The sequence below is a fragment of the Bos taurus genome, chromosome 20, assembly GCF_002263795.3.
Source record: "Bos taurus isolate L1 Dominette 01449 registration number 42190680 breed Hereford chromosome 20, ARS-UCD2.0, whole genome shotgun sequence".
In the NCBI taxonomy this organism is placed as follows: Eukaryota; Metazoa; Chordata; class Mammalia; order Artiodactyla; family Bovidae; genus Bos; species Bos taurus.
The window spans coordinates 14,242,199-14,264,534 of record NC_037347.1 but is presented as its reverse complement, the minus strand read 5'-3'; the positions used below and the strand labels follow the sequence as shown (position 1 = coordinate 14,264,534).

The 22,336-nt window shown below is 33.8% G+C and overlaps 1 protein-coding gene across 5 annotated transcripts in view; it reads right to left on the bottom strand.

Moving 5' to 3' along the window:
• ADAMTS6 (ADAM metallopeptidase with thrombospondin type 1 motif 6) overlaps positions 1-22,336 on the bottom strand; it is a 429,734-nt gene that overhangs the window by 220,507 nt on the left and 186,891 nt on the right. For all 5 annotated transcript variants that reach the window (XR_009491879.1, XR_009491881.1, XR_009491880.1 and 2 more), the window contains exons 14-17: positions 14,292-14,394; positions 7,858-7,991; positions 6,130-6,253; positions 5,545-5,625 (exon numbers count right to left, since the gene is read on the bottom strand). Coding sequence is in view for 1 of the 5 variants with exons in the window: in NM_001193016.1 (NP_001179945.1) it covers positions 5,545-5,625; positions 6,130-6,253; positions 7,858-7,991; positions 14,292-14,394 (442 nt within the window). In the remaining 4 variants the exon portion in view is untranslated. The remainder of the gene's footprint in view (positions 1-5,544; positions 5,626-6,129; positions 6,254-7,857; positions 7,992-14,291; positions 14,395-22,336) is intronic.

The window sequence follows — 22,336 nt, the reverse complement described above, 5'->3', positions numbered from 1 at the left end:
AGCTGGAATTTGCAGAACCAGAAAATTAGAGTAAAAGGAGGGAATTTGTTACTGAATAGTACTCTCTATATACACAGGATAAAATTCCATGAGGCCAGACTGTCCCACCCCAATACTAGATAATCATAAGCAGAAAAATTTCTAGAGCAAGAATTCAGAAGTTTCAAGCAATAGGACATTCATCAGAGAATAATGCCTTTTTAGTGGGGCTGAGCAACCCTGGAATAAAGGCTGCTGCTGCTGCTAAATCGCTTCAGTCGTGTCCGACTCCGTGCGACCCCACAGATGGCAGCCCACCAGGCTCCTCTGTCCCTGGGATTCTCCAGGCAAGAATACTGGAGTGGGTTGCCATTTCCTTCTCCAATGCATGAAAGTGAAGTAGCTTAGTCGTGCCTGACTCTTAGCGACCCCATGGACTGCAGCCTACCAGGCTCCTCCATACATGAGATTTTCCAGGCAAGAGTACTGGAGTGGGAATAAAGGCTACTCTGGACTCATCTCAACAACACTCAAAAACATGCCTCAAAAAGATCAAGCTCATCTACAAGTTACTTAACACTCCAAAGGGAAAAAAAACAACAACAATAAAAAAATCCACACTCTCAGTAAGAAAATATTCACAATGTACAACATCTAATGAAAAACTACAAATGGCAAGGAGGATGAAAATATGGTCTAAACCAAGAAAGCCAAGTAAAAGCAAGAGACTCAGAAATGATAGAAATTCTAGAATTAGTAGAAAATAACTTTCAAACAACTATCATAAATATACTCAAGAACTTTAAGGGAAAACAAATCTAATGAAACAACCTGGAAGATATATATATATATATATATATATATATATATATACATACACATATAAAATAGATGAATGCTCAGGTCAACACAAAGAAAGAATGACAGATATAATAAATTTGTAGGTAAACAGAAAATAATTCTTATTAAAAAAAATATATATATATAATAGATGGATGCTCAGGTCAACACAAAGAAAGAAAGTATGACAGATATAGTAAATTTGTAGGTAAACAGAAAATAATTCTTATTTTAAAAATTTTTTAAAGGGTAAGTGACTCTTTAGAAAAAAATAATAACAATGCATTGTGTTTATAACACATGAAGAAGTAAAATGTACTTTTAAAAAACACAAAGGATGGAAGAATACAATGGAAGTAATCTGTTGTAAGAGTCTTGTATCATACATAAATGTTGTAATATTATTTGAAGGTATATTGTGATAAAGATGCATTTTGTAAATTCTAGAGCAACTACTATTTAAGTAGAACAAAGCAATATAGCTAATAAGTCATTGTGTGTGTGTGTGCTTAGTTGCTCAGCTGTGTCCGACTCTTTGTGAGCCCATGAACTGTAGCCTGCCAGACTCTTCTGTCAATGGGATTTTCCAGGCAAGAAAACTGGAGTGGGCAGCCATTCCCTTCTCCAGGAGATCCTCCCAACCCAGGAACTGAACTTAGGTCTCCTGCATTGCAGGCAGATTCTTTACTGTCTAAGCTACCAGAGAAGTCCATTACTTGGAATACCATAAAACATTTGATAAAACAGAAAACATAAAAGGAGAATAAAGGGAAAAATACATGGACAGAATAGAAAAACAGCACAATGACGGACTTAAATCCAATGATTTTAATAATCGTACTAAATACAAATGATTTAGACATAGCTAACTGAGATAAAGTCTTCATGTCCTGTAAAGGTGAAAATAGTTTCCATGTGGCCCATTACAGAAAAAGTTTGTCAAGCCCCCACATTTAGAGATTGTATTTGGAAAAGCAAAGATTGTTAGACACCATAAGAAATGAGAATCAAACAACATGTTGCCTAGAAGAAACATATTTAAAGTTCATAAACACCTACATATGAAAAGTGAATGAACAGAAAAGAATTTACTATGCAAGCACTAATAGAAGAAATCTGGGTTGCGAGATTAGTACCAGTCAAAATAGATGTGGGTCAAAGAATACCATCAGAAATAAAGAAGAATATAGGATAATGATAAAATATTCAATACATCAATAAAATCTAACAATCTTGAATGTCTACACACCTAACAAAGTTTGAAAATAAATGCAGCAAAACCTTACAAACTAATGGGAGAAATAAACAAATCCACAATTCTAGTTGGACATTTCAACATGAATCTTTCAGTATTTGCTAAAACAAACAGGCAGAAAATAAATAAAAATATACAAGACTTCAACAAAACTATCAACCAATTTAATCTAATTGACCTTTATGGAATACTAAACCCAATACCACTATAATACACATTCTTCTCAAGTGCACATGGACTATTCCCTAAAAGAGACTATGCTCTGGGGCAGAAAACAAACCTCAACAAAAGAACTAAAATCATACAAAGTATCTTATCTGTCCATAATAGAATTAAAATAAAAATCAGTAATGACATCTGGAGTCCCCCCAAATATTTAGAAAATGAATAATGCCTTTTAAGACATGATTTATGGTAAATAAGAAAATATTTTAAACTGAGTGTTAATGAGAAAACAACATATCAAAAGTATATGGGATGAAGTTAAAGCAGTGCTTAGAGGGAAATTTTCAGTGCAAACTACTTATTTTAGAGTAGAAAACAGACTTTAAAAATCAATAATCTAAGTTTTTATCTTGATAAGCTAGAAAAATAACAAATTAAACACAAAGTGAGTCACAAAAAGGAAATAATAAAGAGAAGAATGGGAATCAATGTGATGGAAAATGGAGAAATAATAGGAAAGTCATTTAAATCAAAAGCCAGTTCTTTGAAAAGACAATAAAATTAATAAAAACTACTAATCAATTTAATCTAATTGACATTTACAGAATACTAAATGATTTATGGAATAATACATAATACTAGAATGATTAAAAAAAAGAAGATACCAATCACCAGTGTGAAGAATGAGAGAAGAGCCATCACTATGGATCCTACAGGCATTCAAAGAGGCTAATTAGGTAATATTATACAAAGCATTATGCCAATAAATTCAACAACTTTATAGCTATTACAAAAACTGAATTTTTCATTAAAACTTCCTACACAGAAAACACCAGGCTTCACAGTTTATTTATAATTGGAGGATAATTGCTTTACAATGCTGTGTTGGTTTCCACCATCAACATGAATGAATCATAGGTACTCATATGTCCTCTCCTTGAACTTCCCTCCTACCTCCCACCCCATACCACTCCTCTAGGTTGACAAGGAGCACTGGGTTGAGCTTCCTGCATCATACAGCAAATTCCCACTGGCTATCTATTTTACATATGGTAAGGTGTATGTTTCAATGCTACCCTCTCAATTTATCCCATCCTCTCCTTCCTCCACTGTGTCCATAAGTCTGTTCTCTATGTCTGCATTTCTATTGTTGCCCTACAAATAGGTTCATTAGTACCAGTTTTCTAAAGATTCTATATACATGCATTAATAGATGATATTTGTTTTACTCTTTCTTACTTCACTCTGTATAACAAGCTTTCGGTTCATCCACCTCACTAGAACTGACTCAAATTCATTTCTTATTATGGCTGAATACTATTCCACTGTGTATATGTACCACAACTTTATCCATTCATCTGTTGATGGACATCTAGGTTGCTTCCATGTCCTGGCTATTGTAAATGGTGCTGTAATGAATATCGGGCTACATGTGTGGAAGACAATATTTTTAAGATGTCAATTCTCCCCAAATTGATCTATAGATTCCAAATAATCTCATTTTGTAGAAATTAACAAGTTGATTCAAAAAAGTATATAGAAATGTAAGGGACCTAGAGAAGCAAGAATAATTTTGAGAAAGAACAAATTTGAAGACCTAATGCTTATTTTCAAGACTTAATGGAAATCTCTATTAATCCATACAACGTGGTTTTGGTTTAAGGGGAGGGAACATCAACAGACCCATACATTTATGTGAGATTGACCTCTCACAAAAATGTCAAGGTAGTTGAAGGTGGAAACAACTGTCTTAAATAAATGTGCTATAGCAATTGAATATGTATGTGAAAATAATTGAACCTCAATCCTTATTTCATACCTTACATAAAGATTCAAAATGGACCAAATATCTAAATGTAAAAGCTAAACTCATAATTTATTTAAGACACACTGAAGACAGTCTTTGCAACCTTAGGGTAGGAAAAAATTTTAAGGTAAGATGTGAAGGCACAAACCATAAAAAAATTTACACATTATATATCATCAAAATTAAAAGATACAATTAAGAACAAGCTACAGACTAGAAGAAAATATTCATAAAACATATACTTGAGCAGGGATTTATAACTAGTATTTATAAATAACTTACAACTTTATAAATTAAAAAAAAGTAAATAGGCATAATATTTGTTTAGGTACTTCACACACAAAAAATCTCTCTATGGCTACAGTTAAAAAGACTGACAATGCCAAGAATTAATAAGGACGTAGAACAATTGGAACTCTTTTACATTCCTGGTGGGAATATAAACGATACAATCACTTTTAAAACAGTTAATTCAATCAATTTCTTATAAGGTTTTCTTGTTTGTTTTTGTTTAGTCACTAAGTCATGTCCAACTCTTTTGTGACCTCATTATAGCATGCCAGGCTCCTCTGAGAATGGGATTTTCCAGGCAAAAATACTAGAGTGGATTGCCATTTCCTTTTCCAGGGGATATTCCAGATCCAGGGATTGAACTCATGTCTCCTCCACAGGCAGGCACATTCTTTACTGCCAAGCCACCAGGGAAGCCCTCTTAAAAGTTTAAACATATATTTATCACATGACCAGATATTTCACTCTTAGGCTTTTTATCCAGGAGAAATGAAAATATGTGTCCATACATAGCTTGTCTGTGAATGTTGCAAAGAAGTTTTATTCATAATAGTCAAAGACAGCAAAGACCCAAATATCCATCAACAAATGAGTGGATAAATAAATGAGGGTATATTCATACAATGGAATACTATTTGGCAATAAAAAAGGAATGAACTTCGAACACACTCAGCAATATAGATGAATCTCAAAATCATTTGTTATGAATGAGAAAAGCCAGATGTAAAAGTATATATTGTTATGATCCTATTTATGTGAATATGAAATTCCAGAATAAAGAAAGGTAATATAATAATGTCAGAATAATAATAATATGTCAGAAAAGAGATCAATGTTTTCTGAGGCTAAGGCTGGGGAGACTTGACTGCAAAGGATAAGGAAAGAATGTTCTGGAGTCATATAAATGTCCTATATTTTGGTTGTAGTATTTATACGGATACACAGACACACACACACATATAATTGTACACTCTTTGAACTATACACTTACAAAGAATGCATTTTATTTTATGCAAAATATTTTTTAAAAATCAAACCACCCATAAAGAGTAAGGTGTAAACTGCTAATTTTTTGTTTAGTTATTTCATGTGGAACTTCTTTTTTAACGTCAACGTGTTCTACCTCAAAGCAGTATGTCTTTTCTTTCCTGATACTGTGCTGCTTTTCCTCATTAATATTTAAAATCTAGCAAAATGTGCTACTTACCAATATAGTTCTTTGACATGGCAACTTCTTTGACTTCAATGTGAACAGAGCCTCTTGGTATCTGCACTACTTCCATGTAGCCTGGAACACAGAAGATTACCAGTACTAAGCAGCATCTGGAGCTTTCATCAGAAAATGAGTGTTTAGTAACCATTCAGCAGTTAAGTTTCCTTATTCTTCCATTCTTTCTATACACTTTATAAATTATAAGTAATGAGTAAATTCCCCTTTGTGTTCATGAATACATCTAGAGTGTTATTTTTCTCTAAGTCATCTCAAAATATCTTTAAATCCTCAAAACATATAATATTGGTTCATGCTTTTTTTTTTTCCCTTCAACACAGGCTCTACGGGAATTCCCATCTTAAAGAAACATTACTAAATGAAGCCAAGTAGAAATGGAATAGTATTTCCTTAAAATAACTAATCTGAAGCCACATTTAATATTTAAAAGATTGAAAGCAATTTGGGGAGAAATAACTGTCTACTTAAATAAAGAAATTTTTAAAATAAGGGGGAAATCAAGTAATTTGTCTATTTCAAGTACACCAGAGGTGTGAGGAAGAGTTCTTTCTACACACTCACCTCCTCTGGGCAACGAATCATTGAAGAACCCTTCAATGGCATCACATGTGCTTCCATCCCCTCCACAGACTCGACATCTATCTTCCCTAGCATCGGATCCCAAAATATTATCACAACCTACATGCTGAAAACAGAGAAGAATATTCAGTGTGTCAAAAAGAGGAACTCTTGGACCCACTAATCAAATGAATACAACTTACTTATCTACTTGCTTTTCCAGTAAAGGAAATCTAAACAGGAAATGTGAACCACTTCTACCTTTATTCTCGGGTAATTCTAGCTAACATTTCTCAACATATAGTTTGAAAGAAAAATATTCTGATTCCCCAGGAATGTATACCTACATTTCTAGACTAGATTTCTTCTTCATTTATAGATACCATGCTTCAATTCTTAAAATATTATAATTTGTTGGCAATGGGCTCTTATTTATAACCTCAATTAACTAAGAAAAAAATGGCATATGGTCCTATACAACATGAATGATAACAACAAGAGTCTTCGCTAAGCATTATGGTTTGCTCTTTCTAAACCACTGACCCTTTAGGATATCCAATTGTTAGTATTAGTGTCAAAGACTAGTTGTGGAATTGATGCCTGGATAAATCCCTAAAAGTGAATACCTGTTTCCATCAGCTGAATAAAATTATCATAAAGAAAAAGGAGATGTAAACATGTAATTTTAGAACCTGAAAGTCTACCTTTCTGTTTTGCATTTAATCATAGAAATACAGTTTGTATCTATATTTTTGGCATATTTTGGCACTTTATTTGTAACTTGTCTTTTAGCCATTAGTACTAGGCATGTAGTCTCTGAATATAACCTGTGCCTGGGTCTTTTTTATCTGAAAAACATTTTTATAATATCCCAGAAACAAGTTTTTCTTCAAGTAAATACACGAAAACACACACACACACACACTGAATCATCTGATACATAAGATACATTTGGAGGCAAGTTAATAAGGACAGAATTTGCAAGAAATTATAAGATTAAAGTAGACAGTGGTTTTTTCTTTGTTTGTTTTTAAATCTTTTCTTTCTCAGTTTCTGGCATTCAGTTTATGCTTCTCTTTAAGGTAAAACAAAAGCAGACAAGGAAAAAAGTTAAGAGAACAGTGGCTTTTGTGGCTTTTCTTACGATAAGATTCATACACAGTTCTAGGAAAACACCATGGATTTGCTCCTGCAATTTCCAACTGACCGGTCTGGCTAATTCTCTGAAGTAAACGCTTTAAAAAGGTAACACTAATTCTATAATGAAAATCACTATAAACGCTTCAAAAGAAGACAAAATGAGAACAGCATAGCTATTTTACATTTTGAGGAAATATTTTGCTATGAAATACATCAAATAATCTTTCATTGAGAACACATAGTAGCCATACAAATAAGAATTGAATCCTCATTCCCTCTCTTTTGCTATCATCTTGTTTATAAACAGAACATAAGAATAATGAAAATTAAATTCTAAAATATTTTCATAGCTCTAGCAATTTCTATAAGTATAACTAAAACATCAGAATAAATCACATTTGCAAGGTGCTTGTGAATGGATAATTCTACCTTTAACTGTGTACATTTCTTATAGAAAATCAAATGAGTCCAAAATGCAGCTCTCTTTATTAAAAATTAGCATAGTATTAATTAGGAGCTACTATCTGAGAAAAAGAGACAACAGCCTCAAAAACCCCAGCAAAATGGAGTGAGATTCAAAATCTGAGCAACCTTGCATTCTCCATTGATACAGATATCCAGTGAATCCGCATTGCACTGAGTCCCATCAATCACCGCAGGGGAACGTTCAGTGTAGAAATTGTAACCTTCAGCCAAGCAGTTCAATGCACAAGGTTTTACCCCACCTGGAAGAGTAATAAATGGAGAGAGAGTAGAAGAAAAGTAAATGGAGTGTTTCTCCTAAGGAACAGTGATTCAATATTATCCACGGCAAATTTATGATTGATATAGACATCACTCTCTGTTCTATCGCCTTCTTTGGTAAAATTTCATGTTTATTTGTATTGCTTGTGCAACTTGACGGAGGATCTGCTGAGTAATATTATGGTTTTAAAACTTCAGGTATTTCCCATATATATATTTTCAATGTATTTTAGGTCAAAAGGGATCATAGTGGAGGTAACTGAATATTGAAAAGAAATGAAGGGATAAAAGCAATTTTTAAAAACTAAAAAAAAAGTTTAAGAAGACCTTGAGAATGATCTCGTAAGACAAATACGAATTTATGCAAATGATATCACTTGTTACTGAATATGATACAAAAACTGGTACTTCAAGCAGAGATATGGTAGTTGTAAAGTTAAACTTAGACCTGCTTTAAACATATCAGGGACTTTCCTCACAGCTGGAGGTTAAGACTCCGCGCTTCCACTGCAGGGGGCGTGGGTTAAGTTGGGGGACTAAGATCCCACATGCCACCTGGTGCTGCCAAAAAGTAAAAAATAAAAACATAAAAATAAATAAATATATTCCATGAATATGGCTTTAGAATGGAGATAAATTCTTATGAGATTAACAAATCAAAGATAAAAATATATTAAATTTGAATAATTCTATGAGATCAATAAATTGAAGAAATATTGCATAGCATCATATGTATTTTAGCTTAAATAAACTGAATAAAAACTTAAAAATAAACTTTAATTAAAAATCTAATTTTATATTATGAATAAATGCATATAGTAACTCGAGCATTTTTATTTTGTCACTGAAATCTGTATTTCAATGGTTGTATGTATTTTTCAAGGTTGATGTGAAAGAGGTAAAAACAGATATAAATAGCAGCAATTTAAAAAATAAGCAGAGTGCATATCATAACTTCTCAGTACACTGGAAAAGCAGCAATAAATGTGAATTTACTTTTATTCAAAACTGCACATAAAAAAGCTATTAATACATACATAATTATTTTAAAATGCTTTCGTTTGAACTCTTGCTTTGGTCTTATTATAATGATCTTCTAAAATTTATCTTTGAAATAAAAAAAGACTACTTCTAAACAAGAAAATTAGGCAGGAAGATGATATGCCTAGGTCTTAGTAAAGGTAGAATCGAGGTCTCTACAGGGTGAAGTAAAAGAAAAGCCAACTGAGTGGTGGAGACAATGAGAGAGAACAATCCATTAAAGGAGATCACTGTTACAGTTGACGTTTGTCATGTAAGAAGATGGCCCAATATTGCCAGACATTCTGTTTCTTCAAGAGAAGATAAAAACCTAGTTTTTTCAAGAGAAGATAAAAACCTATAGTTTTAAAACTATAAACTCTTCTTGGCAACTTATTTAAAGTTTTCAAAAATACTGTGGAGTTTAAAATATGTATATAAGTAAAAACGGTTCCTGAATGGCCAGTTTACAACTTCTGGCTGAATTCCATGTTTCCTTCCATTTTCAGTGTCTACAGGCTATAGAACTTCTTTATAACTTATAATGTTATTATTCAGCTTAGGTTAATGATACATTTTGCTGTACTAAGCACAGAAATAACAAGTAATAAATAAAATATTTTCTTCCTGAACTGATAATCAAGGTATTATATTTATTTTTATAAGATTCTTGTGAATAAAATTGCTCTAAATTTCCACAGATCTTACTGGGAATTTTTTTTTCATTACTACCCAATATAGTTCTTCCCCCATCTCCTTATTGTAATGCTTTGGAATTTAATGCAGCTTTTATGCATCAGGTTTTAAAAAGAGAACCTGAATCTTTTATTTATACAATTTTAGTATTAATTATGTAAGGTAGTATTTGATAGGCAGGACATATAAATGCTATGGTATATTCCTTAGCCCATTATGCTATATGATAATAATACGAATAAATTTATTCTTCTTTTATTGTTGAAGATATGTTCAGCTTCCTCCCTACAATAGGTTTTTAGAAGAGGTAATGTTACTATTTCAAGAAGGGATTTAAGATGACTGAATGGGAAGGTCACATTATCAGTTACCTTCATTTAAAGCTCATTATGAATTTAGGGTTAAGTTACTAAGCACACAATTATCAAGATGCTAGTGATTAAATCTGTGAACTATTTCAGAGACTTACTTCTACAGTAAGACAAAACAATCCCAAATGTATAGGTACCTAATAAAAGAAATTCAAAATACATGAAGCAAAAACTTCAACCACATATAAAAAGAAAAGCCATAAAATACTTGAAGATTTTAAGACACTTCTCTCAGGAACTAATTTAAAAACCAGAGCAGAAGAAAATCATAAAGATTATATAAAAGACCTGAAAAATATTATGTCAACTTGACATGATGATCATATAGAACACAATAGCCAACAACTGGAGAAAATATATCCTTTTCAAGTATACATAGAACATACATCAAACCGGACAAGAAGCTGTATCATAAAAAAAAATTTAACTAATTTTAAAAATTTAAATCATGTAGACTATTACTGATCATAATATAAATAAATTATAAATCAATAACCAAAAAATCAAGAAAATTTTAAATTATTTAGAAATAAAAATAAAATAGCTTTAAATAATACATGGGCCAAAGAAGAAATTACAATTTAAATAAGAAAATATTTTTAACTGAAGGAAATAAAAATATATAGAATTTGGGGAATGCAAGATAGCAAAATAAACCCCTCAACCAAAATAATAATAAGAGCAAAAAACTAATTAGAAAAAAGGATAAAAGCTTTTTTCTTTGAAAAGAGTAATAAAATTGATAAACTTCAAGCAAGACTGATCAAGAAAAAGAGAGAAGATACATATTATCAATATCAGAAATACAATAGTATATATCACTACAGATTCTACAGATATTAAACAGGGTAATAAGAGAATGTTATGATAGTTTTCTGCCAATAAATTGGACAACATGGAAGTAACATAAATTTCTTAAAGACAAACTCAAAATCTGACATAAAAATAAAAAATGTGAATAACTCTGTATCTATTAATGGAGTTGAGTTTATAATAAAAAAAAAATTCTTTTCACAAAGAAAATACTGAGCCTAGATGGTTTAATTAGTAAAATCTGTTCTAAGGAGGAAATATTGTCAACCCTATGAACTCTTTCAAAGTAAATAAGAATTCTATTTCTGGAAGCCAGATTAACTGAAACTAAAACTTGTCAAAACCATTAGAAGAAAAAATTTACAAATAAATATTCCTTATGAAGATAGATGTAAACATCCTTAATTAAATATAAGCTATCAAGCCCAATAACATAAAAAGGTCATCAACACCTGGGGTTTAATGTGAAAAGCAAATGTTGGTTTGGCATTACAAAATCTATCAACTAACTCACTCTATAAACAGAATAAAGAAGAAAACACATATAATTGACACATGCACAAACTTTGCTGAAGGGCCAAGTCAGTTAATTAAGGGAAGGAAATAAAAAGGTAAAAAGATTGGAAAAAAAAATAGTACCTATCTCCAGATAGCATGACTAATTTACCAAGAAAATTCTTAACAATCTACAAAACAACTAAGGGTCACGGAATGTGTAAGTTAATATATAATAATCAATCTCATTTGTATATATTAGAGCAAACTATTGAAAATGAAAACTTTTAAATCTTTATTTACAATATTGTCAAAACCATAAATTGCTCAGGAAAAGATTTAACAGACAATGTGCATGACCTTAAACCTAAAACTATAAATATAAAGCACAGCTGGGAGAAGTTAAGCAAAACATGGAGAGACACACCATGTTCATAAACTGGAAAACTCGACAGCATAGTAGTTCTTCCTCAATTGATGCATAGATTCAACAGGACAACAACCGTAAGTCCAACATGTTCTTCTGTAAAAATTAACAACTGACACTAAAATTTATGTGGAAATGCAAAAGAGAATACCCAAAGAGCTCTTGAAAAAAAGATCCAAGTAGGAGGAGCTTATACTACCTATGTCCAAGACTATACAGTTAAAGTAATTCAGTCAGTATGGCACCAGGATAGGGCTGACAAAGACATCAATGAAACAAAATAGAGTCTGTAAATATATACTACAAATACATATCATACCTTCAAATTATTTTTAGAGTGTAGATCTAAAGACCAAAACCATAAGGCTTTTAAAAGAAAACATAAGAAAATATCTTCCTGAGTTAAGAGAGGCAAAGATTTCTAAGATAGGACAGAGAACACAATGACTATAAAATATTTAAAAGCTGAAAAATTAGAAGTCATCAAACTTAAAATCTTATATTCATCTAAAGTATCATTTAAAACATAGTGAAAAGTAAAGTAAAAGTAAAGAAATATCTTCTCATAAGCTATGAGAAAATACTTATAAAATTTATAAATGAACCGCTTGAAAATAAAAGATAAATAACCAATTTAAAAATAAGCAAAGGATTCGAACAAACATTTTATAAGAGAACAAACAGAAATGCTCAATAAGCACATGAAAATGTGTTCAACACATTCAATAATCAGAAAACGCAAATTAAAACTTAACTGAGACAACAATATAGACCCACAAGAAGAAGACTGCAAACACCAAATGTTGGCAAGGATGAAGAGCAAACAGAACTCTCATACATTGGTGGCAGGAGTGTGCTTGGTACAATACTTTGGAAAAACATCTGGAAGTTTCTTTTAAAACTAAACTCACAGCTATCCTATGGCTTAGCAATCCCACCCTTAAGTATTTACCTAAGGAAAATGAAAACTATGCCCATAAAAAGACATACATGAATGTTTATAGCAGCTTATTGATAACAGTTGAAAACTAGAAACAATACAGGTTTCCATCAATAGCAGAATGGAAAAACAAACTGGTTAGCACAATGGAACACTGCTCAGAAATAAAAAAGAATGAACTAATTACATTTGCAGTGATATGGATGGATCTCAAAAACATCAGGCTTAGAGAAGACTTACATGAGAGTAAATATGGCATGATTTTATTTACCCAAAGTTCTGTAACAGACAAAACTAACTGATAGGAAAAAAAAAATCAGAACTGGTTGCCTCTTACGGTGGAGCCAGTTGCTGAATAAGAAGGATGAGGACTATGAGAATTTTGGAGGCATTGGTAATGTTCTGTAACTCAGTAAGGTTTTATAGGTGCATGTGTTTGTCAAAACTCAAGCAAAGTACAGTTAGGTAGGTTAAGATCTGTGTACAGTGTACATAATCTTCCTTCAAAAGAAAAATAAACATTGAACTGCAGATAATCTTATGCATACTGAAGTATTTAGAGAGGAAAGTATACTGGTGACTACAATTTACTTTGAAATGCACCTGAAAAACAGAATAAATTAATGAATGGATAAAGAGATAACTAGACATGTAATAAAAAAGTATATTAAAATATTAATGATAGAATTGTGGTGGGTATACAGTTATCACTGCAAAATTATTTTAACATTGCTCTGTGTTGGACAGTTTTCAGAGTAAAATGTTGAGAGAATTCCCTGGTGGTCTAGTGGTTAGGACTCAACATTTCCACTACCGGGGCCTGGGTTCAATCCCTGCTTGAGGAACTAAGATCCCCTAGCTGCATGGTATAGCCAAGAGAAAAAAAAAGTAAGATGTTAGAAAAACAATAAATAACAGTTGTTTTTAAGAGTACATTTTATTTTTCTAAGAGAAAATTTGAACAAATTTTAGTTTGTGTTTTGGGAGCATAAGAAAACTTGTGCTTACTGAGCAATTAGCATCTGATGCCTGCCTAAATTAGAGCAAAAAATGTTTCCCTAAAAAAGAACAATAATCAGCCGTGGAAAGATCTTTGGCCTTTGGCCAAGAGAGAAACACATTTTCTTAGCTTCTTTGAGCTGATTCATATCAGGGTGCTAATTCCAAATATTTGATATTATAAATTATTATAATGTCTATACACCTCAAGGAAGTCTGAAGAATTCAGAAATATTATTTGGATTTACAACATTTCTAGGAACTCTGTACCTAAATAGAATTAGGTTTTAAAAAATGATTTCTGATCATTTGTACTAACGTATTAACTATACTACAGGGAAACTACTAATAAAAACAGGAGACCTTTTTAGTACTAGAGCATTTTCCTGCTTTGATTTGTAAACATTAATTTTTACTAGTCTGTATATGAATGTATGGGTATGTTTGTATGTATTTATATATTCTCTTATATTTGCAAAGCTCTCAAGCATAATGAAAACTCTGCCAGGTTATACATTACCTCCAGTATAGGGTTTCCAGTTATAATACTTCCCACGGAAAGGCATATTGTCAAAGTCTGCACACTGTTTCTCTCGAAAATCTCGGGCCCCCAAAGGACATGGCTAAAATAAAATAAAATAATAAATAGCATGATTGTTGAAAAATACCAAAACCAAGGGACAATGCCCCTAAAATTAAAAATGTCTGAACTCCCAACACATTAGCTCACTCCCTTATTTTTGGGCTATAATTCTGGCATTTGCTTTACTGTTTTACAACCAGTATTCCAACTGAAGTGTCTGAATTGTAATCTTAGCCACGGAAGAAATAACTGAAGTAATTAAAACAAAGTTAAGTGTGAGACAGTTCCCATGTAACTTCACATTCAGATGCATGTCACAGTCCACTTTGCAATCAATCCGTTAGGCGTCTCCTTATAAACAGGCATAAAAACTAGGTGAAGACACTAAAACACAAAATCCTTTTTGGTAACAGTATTTGAGGTCCAGCTGCCACAACTACTCCCAGCTCTTTCTTTTAAGAAATCAAGAGGCAGGTTTGTAACATGACATTCAGCACTATTAATTGTGGTTTGGATCCCAACTACTATAGCTGTTTACTGTCTAGTCCTGACAAAAACCATATTTTGAGATGTGGAATGAACTGGGCAAAATCCTAGGCCTCAAGTCTAAACACCTTTAAATCAAGGAATTTGGACTTATTAAGATTTACATTTAATCTATTAACATCACGGAAAATAAAATACTAAATTTTCAAAACACGTACATGTGTTGGTTGTTAGAGAAGAGAAGGATGTTGAGAGAGTGAAGAGAGGATTATTTGTTTTTAAAAGATTGGAATGCTTTTTCTACCTAAGTTTTTTAGAGAATAAATCTTGCCAATCTAGCTAGGTCTAGATTCCAAATTCCACATTATTTAGGGCCATCCTAAAGTTCACAAAGAATTAAAAATATAACTTCTCATAGTGTTGAGGAAATATGACCTAATTTGACTTATCTTTTAGAGTTCTGTACTAGTAGCATCTAAAAAGCCAAGTATATATTGCTTTTGAAACAGGGATGGAGAAAATATTTCCCTTAAACATGACAGAACAAAACAAGTCATTAGATAAAATTCTCAACTGTGAACAAATATGTTAGTTACATTCTGAGAGATGATTTTGAGGACATTTTACTACCCTCCCTTAGATCTCTACATTTATTTGATACAGTTTCCTGAGATCGGTACATTGCAAATGTCCTTTAAATCAAGTACAAAAATAATAAGGCTACAATGTGCAAACATGTGCAAGGTCATCATTACTTGCTATATGCGAAGAGTTGACTCATTGGAAAAGACCCTGATGCAGGGAGGGATTGGGGGCAGGAGGAGAAGGGGATGACAGAGGATGAGATGGCTGGATGGCATCACCGACTCGATGGACATGGGTTTGGGTGGACTCTGGGAGTTGGTGATGGACAGGGAGGCCTGGCGTGCTGAGGTTCATGGGGTCGCAAAGAATCGGACACCACTGAGCGACTGAACTGAACTGAACTAAGGTTTGAATTTCTATCATATCAAGTTTAAAGCCTAAGATTCTGAAAATAGTGGCAGCAAGTCTACATTCTGTTATGAGCCTTGCATTTTAAGATATTTTCTGCACATTAAAATATGACACTGCAATGCTAAATCCAATGGTTTTACTTATCAAATTATCCTTCATATTTGCCCTTTAAAAAAATGAAAAAGAACTATTCACATAGGCTATGTAATGCATCACACTAGAAAGATATGCTTCCACCATCTTTTGTTTCATGATGTGCTAATTTTTGGAATAAAGAAATGCTTCTCCTTACAAGACATTTTCAGGAAACCCCAGAAAATGACCAAGGTTATCAGTGGCTTTGTATGCAGCAAGACTAGTTTTAAAAAAAATATCCTCAATTTTAAAAAACACAAGTAATTTGAAATACAAGTTTTCACACAATATTTAAGTATTTGCAAAGCACCAACCACCTAAAACTTCATCCAGGCATGTCTTTCAATCTATTTGGAGTAAAATACAAAAATTGAAAAACCACAATCCTATCTGAGGCAATAAGTATGTGACAGCACATTATAAGTTGTCTACAAGTCTTATATATAGGTGAAAGATCGACGTATCAAATGAATCAGGGAAATATTTGTTGAGGAAGAAAATCTTGAGTGTATCACAAGAATTATAATAAAAGTGTCATACATACTTATTCTTTATAACATTATAAAATATTAAAATATTATAGGAATTGAGCTGGTTAAGAAAGAAAACAGACTTCTATTAAGAATGAAGCCAGGACTTCTCTGTTGTCCAATGGCTAAGACTCCATGCTCCCAATGCAGGGGGGCCAGGTTCAGGGAACTAGATCTCATACGCTGCAATAAAAGATCCTGTGTGCCACAACTGAGACCGACCCAGCATGACCAAATAAATAAATAAAATAAAAATAAATATTAAAAAAAAAGAATTAAGCCAAGTAAAGACATGGGGAAAGAAAAGAAAAGGTCAATTTTGGGAATAGTTGGATAAAGGTCATCCTGGATGAAAGCAAGGAACTGTATAGAAGCATACAAGTTAACATTTCATAGATAAAAATTGGTTAAAAAAAAAAAGCCCTGAAATAAACGAAGTTTAGGGACACTCACTTCAAAAAAACAAAACAAAACAAAAATCCTATTCTTGACCATCTTGTAATTATTATCCTAAACAGCAGAGAAGTAAAAAGTCCAAAAGAAGAATATTAGTTTAATGACATACTTGGATAACATTTTATTAGATTTCTGACCTATTCTTTTCTTGTGATAACCACTCCCAAGGTCAGCATAATAAAAATATTAGCAATAACAACACATACTTATGTTTTTCTAAGCATTCAGTAAGTACCTATTCCATGGCACACTGTTCAGAGGTCTTTAGATCTATTATAAGCTCTCTCACCACTCTTGAGGTAGTTATAATTAATAATCCCAATTTACAACTGAATAAATTATATGTTATTAGTCTGCTTAGTAATAGTTTCAATGAGCAAAGATACTTCCTTCATCTGAGTGGGGACTTCCACTGGACTCTGTAAATGCTACAATAACAACATAGGTTTTTAGCTCTGTTGCTGCTGTTAAGTTGCTTTAGTCATGTCCAACTCTGTGCGACCCCACAGACAGCAGCCCACCAGGCTCCCCTGTCCCTGGGATTCTCCAGGCAAGAATACTGGAGTGGGTTGTCATTTCCTCCTCCAGGGAATCTTCCTGACCCAGGGACTGAACTCACATCTCTTCTCTTGCATTGGCAGGCAGGTTCTTTACCACCAGCACCACTTGGGGAGCCTATATAATAAGCTGTTACAACTACTCAAATGTGCCATTACACTTATTAAAGAAGACAGACCATATGTAAATGATAGGGCTGTGTTCCACTAAAATCTTATTTACAAAAAGAGGCGATGGTTTAAATTTGACCCAGCAGGCACAATTTGCCAACCCCTGATTCAGGATGTTATCATATAGATACATCTGTATGTCAGCATTGTGCAGAAGAACCAAACTCACCTATTAATTTTTGAGTCAACACAGAATCATACACTTTAAAGAACTGATGTCAGATTATAATATAATTTGCATAAAATGCTTAAACTTCCTGTACAATTATCCCCATAGGGGTCATACATTATGTATAATCTACAGAAAGATACATAAAATACTCTTCAGATGACCACAATTATTATCCAGTTCTTTCTTTCAGCCAAAATCTGTTTTCCCATAATCCATTGATCTTGCGCCTTTCTTCTGAACAAATCTAATCCCTAATGGAAAGGTATCTGGACCTTGATGGCTTTCTTATGGGGACATAATAAATTATCATTAGTACTTTTAAAACCAGGCACCAAGAACTGACCTTAAGGGTCTTTTTTTATATTCAGCAAATATATAAAAAAATATTTTATGTATCACATATGATCTAGGCTCTGGAGATAATACAATACACAAAACAGATTAGGTCCCTGCTTTCACGGAGCTTACTATAGTCAGTTGGAGATGAGAAAAAAGAAAAATAATGCAGGGTACTAAGATGGTAGTTAGGTGGAGGTTGGGGGAAGTTGTTTTAAATGGTAGACTAAGAAAAATCATCTCTGATAAGGTGGCACTGAAGCAGAGTTAAAAAATTGAGGACATGACTTATGTACATATCTTTAAAAGAGTGTTCCAGGAAACATTAAATGCAAAGGGTCTGAGGCAGGAATCTGTTTGGGAAATTCACAAAATAACATGGAAGATGGAAGGTCTCATAAATTGGAAACTGCAGCAGACTTGGGGACTTGATTCCATACCTTTCTGTTTCTAGAATATATCAGCTAGTGTTATATTTTAATTTAACTTTTTCCTTCAGTGGATGCTCTGAATCTGTGTTGATTAGAAATAAGCTTATGAGGAGTTGTATATTCTGGCTGCAAAGAATGAGAAAGATTAAAGAGTAATTTCTTAAGGAAAAATTCCATAAAATATATTTTTGTTTTGTTTAAGAATAGTGACGAGTTTAGGGAGCAATGTTTTTTAAATTACTTAAGTATAATAAATGCTGACACTATGTCAAAACTGTAACAGGAAATAGGCATAGGCAACACATTTTTTATGTAAAGCTTGACAGGTTTTCAGCTTCTTAGTGTTAACACTAATCAAGCATCCTCTCCTTCTAAAAAGCAACCAGCAGGGCCCCACATAAATCTAGAAAGCAACACTGCAGGTCTCGGTATCTTTTGATCTTCAGTTCAGTTCAGTTCAGTTTAGTCGCTCAGTCGTGTCTGACTCTTTGCGACCCCATGAATCGCAGCACGCCAGGCCTCCCTGTCCATCACCAACGCCCAGAGTTCACTCAAACTCATGTCCATCGAGTCAGTGATGCCATCCAGCCATCTCATCCTCTGTCATCCCCTTCTCCTCCTGCCCTCAATCCCTCCCAACATCAGAGTCTTTTCCAATGAGTGAACTCTTCACAAGAGGTGGCCAAAGTACTGGAGTTTCAGCTTTAGCATCATTTCTTCCAAAGAAATCCCAGGGCTGATCTCCTTTAGAATGGACTGGTTGGATTTCCTTGCAGTCCAAGGGACTCTCAAGAGTCTTCTCCAACACCACAGTTCAAAAGCATCAATTCTTCGGCGCTCAGCCTTCTTCACAGTCCAACTCTCACATCCGTACATGACCACTGGAAAAACCAAAGCCTTGACTAGACGGACCTTTGTTGGCAAAGTAATGTCTTTTGATCTTAGTATTTTCAAATATACAAAAAACCTTAATATTAGCATCTTTTTCATCACTTTTTTTTTTTTAGAGAAACGTGTATGTTAGCACATTCTATGGACTATCTTAGGCTTCCAATCATGTTGACAGATTGCAAGAGTCTCCCTTCACAATACTTTTTATTGGTAGATAAATCTAAAAAAAGAAAAAGACTAATTCATTGGGGCATAAAATTGCTACAAAAAGAAATCTCAGCTTTCGCTGACAAACTGTCCTGGGGCTTTTCTATTACTAGAGTTGAAATCTTCATTTTATTTCAAAAAATAAGGTGACCTTGGAAAGTCCTGGGATCTCTTTGTGCCTTCTTTTTTTCGTTTGCAAAATACACCCCAAATGCCCTTACCTTCAAGAGCAATACATCCCAATATGTTTGCAAATGAGGAAAATTCTGCAAATACTGAATTAAGTTTCTTGTTGTTGTTCAATCACTCACTTGTGTCTGACTCTTTGTGACCCCATGGACAGCAGCACGCCAGGCTTCCCTGTCCTTCACCATCTCCCGGAGTTTGCTCAAACTCATGTCCATTGAGTCAGTGATGCCATCCAACCGTCTCATGCTCTGTTGCCCTCTTCTCTTGCCCTCAGTCTTTTCCAGCATCAGGGTCTTTTCCAATGAGTTGGCTCTTTGCATCAGGTGGCCAGAGTACTGGAGCTTCAGCTTCAGCATCAGCCCTTCCAGTGAATATTCAGGACTGATTTCCTTTAGGATTGACTGACTTGCTGTCCAAGGGACTCTCAAGAGTCTTCTCCAGCATCACAGTTCGAAGGCATAAATTATTTGGCGCTCAGCCTTCCAGCTCTCACATCTATACATGATTACTGGAAAAACCACAGCTTTGACTATACAGACCTTTGTCAGCAAAGTGATATCTTTGTTTTTTAATACACTGTCTAGGTTTGTCATAACTTTTCTTCCAAGAAGCAAGTGTCTTTTATTTTCATGGCTCCATTCAGCAGCTGCAGTGATTTTGGAGCCCAAGAAAATATGATCTGTCACTGTTTCCACTTTTTTCCCCACCTATTTGCCATGAAGTGATGGGACTGGATGCCATGATTTTGAACACAGAGTTTTAAGCCAGCTTTTCCACTCTCCTCTTTCACCCTCAACAAGAGACTCTTTACTTCCTCTGTCTTATGGGTCATAAAGAGTGAGAAGCAAGCTGAGAATAAAAACTTGGTCCTCTCCCCCTACTTTTCCCTTTCCTCTTTTTTTTCCTAAAAGAAATGGGAAGGCTAGGAAGACAGGAGGATTCCTACAGCCTCGGGAAAAACAGCAAAATGAGCATTTTGTTGGCCTTTTCTCTTTTCTACCCTCTGTTTTTTCTTTCTTTCTTACATGCATCCCAAATGCACTTGTATTTCTTCACTATTACACTAGACCAACTTTATACATTGCCCAAATTTAATGTTCTTTCTCTCCACGATAGAAACATATTTTTAGCCACTTAATACCCTATTATTTGAAGAAGCAGAAGTGGAGGTTGGATTCTGACCCTTGCTTTGCTTAGCAAGGCATGTACTTGACATGGGATTGTGAAAAGGGACATATTTTGTTCATTCACGATACCACATGCCTCTCTTATAAGTTCCAAACAAAATTACTGATTTCTTAATTATCTGAAACTGTTTTATTATCTCATTAAAAAATTCATAAAGGCATTTCCAAGGTTAAATTTAGTGTTCAATATATGTAATGAATCATTTCAACCCCAGTTGTTTCTTTAATTGGAGGCTAATTACTTTACAATATTGTGGTGGTTTTTGCCATACATTCACATGAATCAGCCATGGGTGTACATGTGTTCCCCACCCTGAACCTCCCTTCCACCTCCCTCCCCATCCCATCCCTCTGGGTCATCCCAGTGCACCAGCCCTGAGCACCCTGTCTCATGCATCGAACCTGGACTGGCGATCTGTTTCACATATGGTAATATACATGTTTCAATGCTATTCTCTCAAATCATCCCACCCTCGCCTTCTCCCTCAGAGTCCAAAAGTCTCTTCTTTACATCTGTGTCTCTTTTGCTGTCTCACATATAGGGTCATCATTGCCATCTTTCTCAATTCCATATATATGCGTTAATATACTGTACTGGTGTTTTTCTTTCTGACTTACTTCGCTCTGTATAATAGGCTCCAGTTTCATCCACCTCATTAAAACTGATTCAAATGCATTATTTTTAATAGCTGAGTAATATTCCATTGTGTGGAATATTACACAGCTTTCTTATCCATTCATCTGCCGATGGACATCTATGTTGCTTCCATGTCCTGGCTATTGTAAAAAGTGCTGCGAGGAACACTGGAATATCAATCTCAGTTTAAATGTAAACTTCTCATCTTTTCTCTCCCAAATAGTTCCTAGTTTTATGGCAGCAATTTCGCTATACTTTTACTTTTGAAGAAACAAAAGTCTGATAATCCTACATTGTCTAGAAAAATTTAAATCTCAATCTCATGTTTGATATTATAGTCTCTTATACAAGTTTTCAAAATTAAAGCTGTTTTTATATGCCTTGTATAGCCTGTATTTTATTTAAATGTTTTCTATCCATAGCATGACCCTTTTCTCTGCTGCTGCTGCTGCTGCTAAGTCGCATCAGTGGTGTCCGACTCTGTGCTACCCCATAGATGGCAGCCCACCAGGCTCCCCCATCCCTGGGATTCTCCAGGCAAGAACACTGGAGTGGGTTGCCATTTCCTTCTCCAATGCATGAAAGTGAAAAGTGAAAGTGA